At 39.6% G+C, this 2,500-nt stretch overlaps 1 protein-coding gene across 1 annotated transcript in view; it reads right to left on the bottom strand.

Moving 5' to 3' along the window:
- LOC308365607 (E3 ubiquitin-protein ligase TRIM35-like) overlaps window positions 1–1,197 on the bottom strand; it is a gene marked incomplete at both ends in the record, with an annotated part of 33,080 nt that extends 31,883 nt beyond the window's left edge. Inside the window, 3 exons of the mRNA XM_080839074.1 lie at window positions 85–159; window positions 275–370; window positions 817–1,197. Of these exons, the coding sequence (XP_080695200.1) occupies window positions 85–159; window positions 275–370; window positions 817–1,197 (552 nt within the window). The remainder of the gene's footprint in view (window positions 1–84; window positions 160–274; window positions 371–816) is intronic.
- Window positions 1,198–2,500: the final 1,303 nt, after the last annotated feature.

The following is a 2,500-nucleotide window of genomic DNA, read 5'->3' as shown; positions in this document are numbered from 1 at the left end:
CTCTCTGCTCATCTTCTTAATCTTCTCCTTCATCATCTGACTCTTCTGCTCTTCTTCCTCCCTCAGTGAAGTTATCCTGGTTGCCTCTTCATCTCGTAATAACTGGTGAAGCTTCTCAAACTCCTCCTTGATCATCTTCTCTGTGTGCTGGGCCTGAGTCTGGAATAAGGTCAATAAAAGTGTCTACTAGGGAATTCCTCTGGTTTAACACACTTCATAAAACCTTCGTCCAACGTCTGTAGATTTCTACTCATGCTTGAGTCCTGACTCTCACCTTAATGTGTTTTGCTGTTTCATCATAGGTGAGTTTTACTTTTTCAAAAGCCTTTAGCTTTTCCTTTAAGGGATCAGCTTTGACATTGAGCTCTTCCTGGAAGAGAGAGAAAGAAAGAGAGAGAAAGAGAGATAGATAGAGAGAGAAGAGAAAAAAGACAATAACACAGCCATTTATGAAAAGTCTGGACTGTGAAAATAATAAAGACAAATCAAGTCTCACATGTCAGTGAGCCTTTTGACTACAGCAATACTGAGTCAGATTGTAAATATAACTTTGGCAGAAACATGGATTGACAGCACTAAAACAACAAATGGATGCATTTCAGTTGGATGTTTTGTGAACACATTTGGATGGCCTTCTTGAGGGGGCAAAGAAGTGACATGATGGTGCTGCCACCTAGTGTTTAGTTACAGTAACTACAGGGCTAGAATGAATTGGGGATTGGCAAATCTTTGTAAATCATTGTTTGTAATGATGGATTAAATATAAGGCTTGACCTTGATGTTTATTTTCATTTCATCAGTGATCATCAAGCTTACCTTACGGTCAACTGCTGCTTCAGCAATGGGACTGAAGTTGTGATTCTTATGTAGTTTTGAGTCTCGACACGAGTAACACACAAGCTGCTGATCATCATGACAGAACAGCCTGAGTTGGTCACCATGGAGACTACAGAGTGCTCCTCTCTGACCTCTCTCCTGTAAAAATGTCTCACACAGGTTTCTTAATGCAAGGTTGATTGGTGGCACGTCCTTTGATGACCTCTTCCTGCAAACTGGACATTCCCTGGATCCTTTGGTTTCCCAGAACTGCTGCAGACAGGCTTTACAAAAGCTGTGACTACATGACAGAAGAACTGGGTCCTTGAAGATGTCAGTGCACACAGGACAGGATAAATCCTCCTTTAACTTCGACGCCATTTTCCATTAATAAATATAAATCTAGTGCAAGCCTTCCCTGTCGTTGTTTCCCCAAACTTTACTTTCACTTTCAGGAGTTTGAAAAATCAAGTCAGTTTCTGAGTCCTCTTATCGTTTTAACCAATGTATGCAAGCATGTCAACCTCTCCAACGTCTTCATGAAAACAACTTTGTCCAGTTTTAACGTTTTTAAATTAGATTCTCACCTGCTAGAACATTTGTAATAGTGTAACGTGAAACAAAGCTGCCGTCTGTCTCTCCCAAACTCTGCACAACTCCACCCCCTCTCTCCCTCTGCGTCATCAGAAGTCCTCGACCATAGACATTTATACATAGACGCCCCATTTGCCTTTGGATCATAGACATATAAAGGCATGTTTTGGTTGTAGATCAAAGACATCTATTTATGTCTATGCTTTGGATCGCGTGTCATCGTCGCCGTCAAATTGGAGATGTGAAGATTGTTCTGTAAACAAACGCAAGTAAACGGTGGAGATGCGTTTTTTTCTGGATAAAAAGCACTATAGCGTTTACATTTCTCAACCGATTTTTCTCCATGTTTCTTAGAATATCGATAGTGATGCTACAATTGTCGTAGACATACATACATACATGTATGTCTATGATAATCACTGCTAAATGCTCACTGTTATTGTGCTCCTACAGCTGAAATACTGAAAATAAATCTAAACTATCGAAATAGTGCTTCTTTAACTACTAATAATTGACCATCATTAAGAAAAATTGAACAAAATCTGCAAATAGCCTACAAATCAAATAGTTAGACACTGGCAGTAGGTCTGCTTTCTATATTTTGTTTCAAATACGTTTATTGAGAAATAAATCCTTTAAAAGTGAAATGTGCTGTTGTTTATGGAGTGATGTGCTCAGGCACTGAGTAGTTGTGTTGTTGTTTATGGAGTGATGTGCTCAGGCACTGAGTAGTTGTGTTGTTGTTTATGGAGTGATGTGCTCAGGTACTGAGTAGTTGTGTTGTTGTTTATGGAGTGATGTGCTCAGGCACTGAGTAGTTGTGTTGTTGTTTATGGAGTGATGTGCTCAGGCACTGAGTAGTTGTGTTGTTGTTTATGGAGTGATGTGCTCAGGCACTGAGTAGTTGTGTTGTTGTTTATGGAGTGATATGAGTAGTTGTGATGTTCCACCATTAGACGGATTTGTTTGTTGGTGTTTCCGTTAAAGCCCTGACAACCTTACCTGCTTCCGTTATAAAAGATCAGACTATGAGTCAGTTTCTACATAACTTTCTCTCATCAAGTCATTTTTGTTATGTTCAAGGCTGAGA

This window comes from Sprattus sprattus (assembly GCF_963457725.1).
Source record: "Sprattus sprattus genome assembly, chromosome: 5".
Taxonomy (NCBI): domain Eukaryota; kingdom Metazoa; phylum Chordata; class Actinopteri; order Clupeiformes; family Clupeidae; genus Sprattus; species Sprattus sprattus.
The sequence above is the reverse complement of the archived record's forward strand: the minus strand, read 5'-3'. Positions and strand labels throughout refer to the sequence as shown.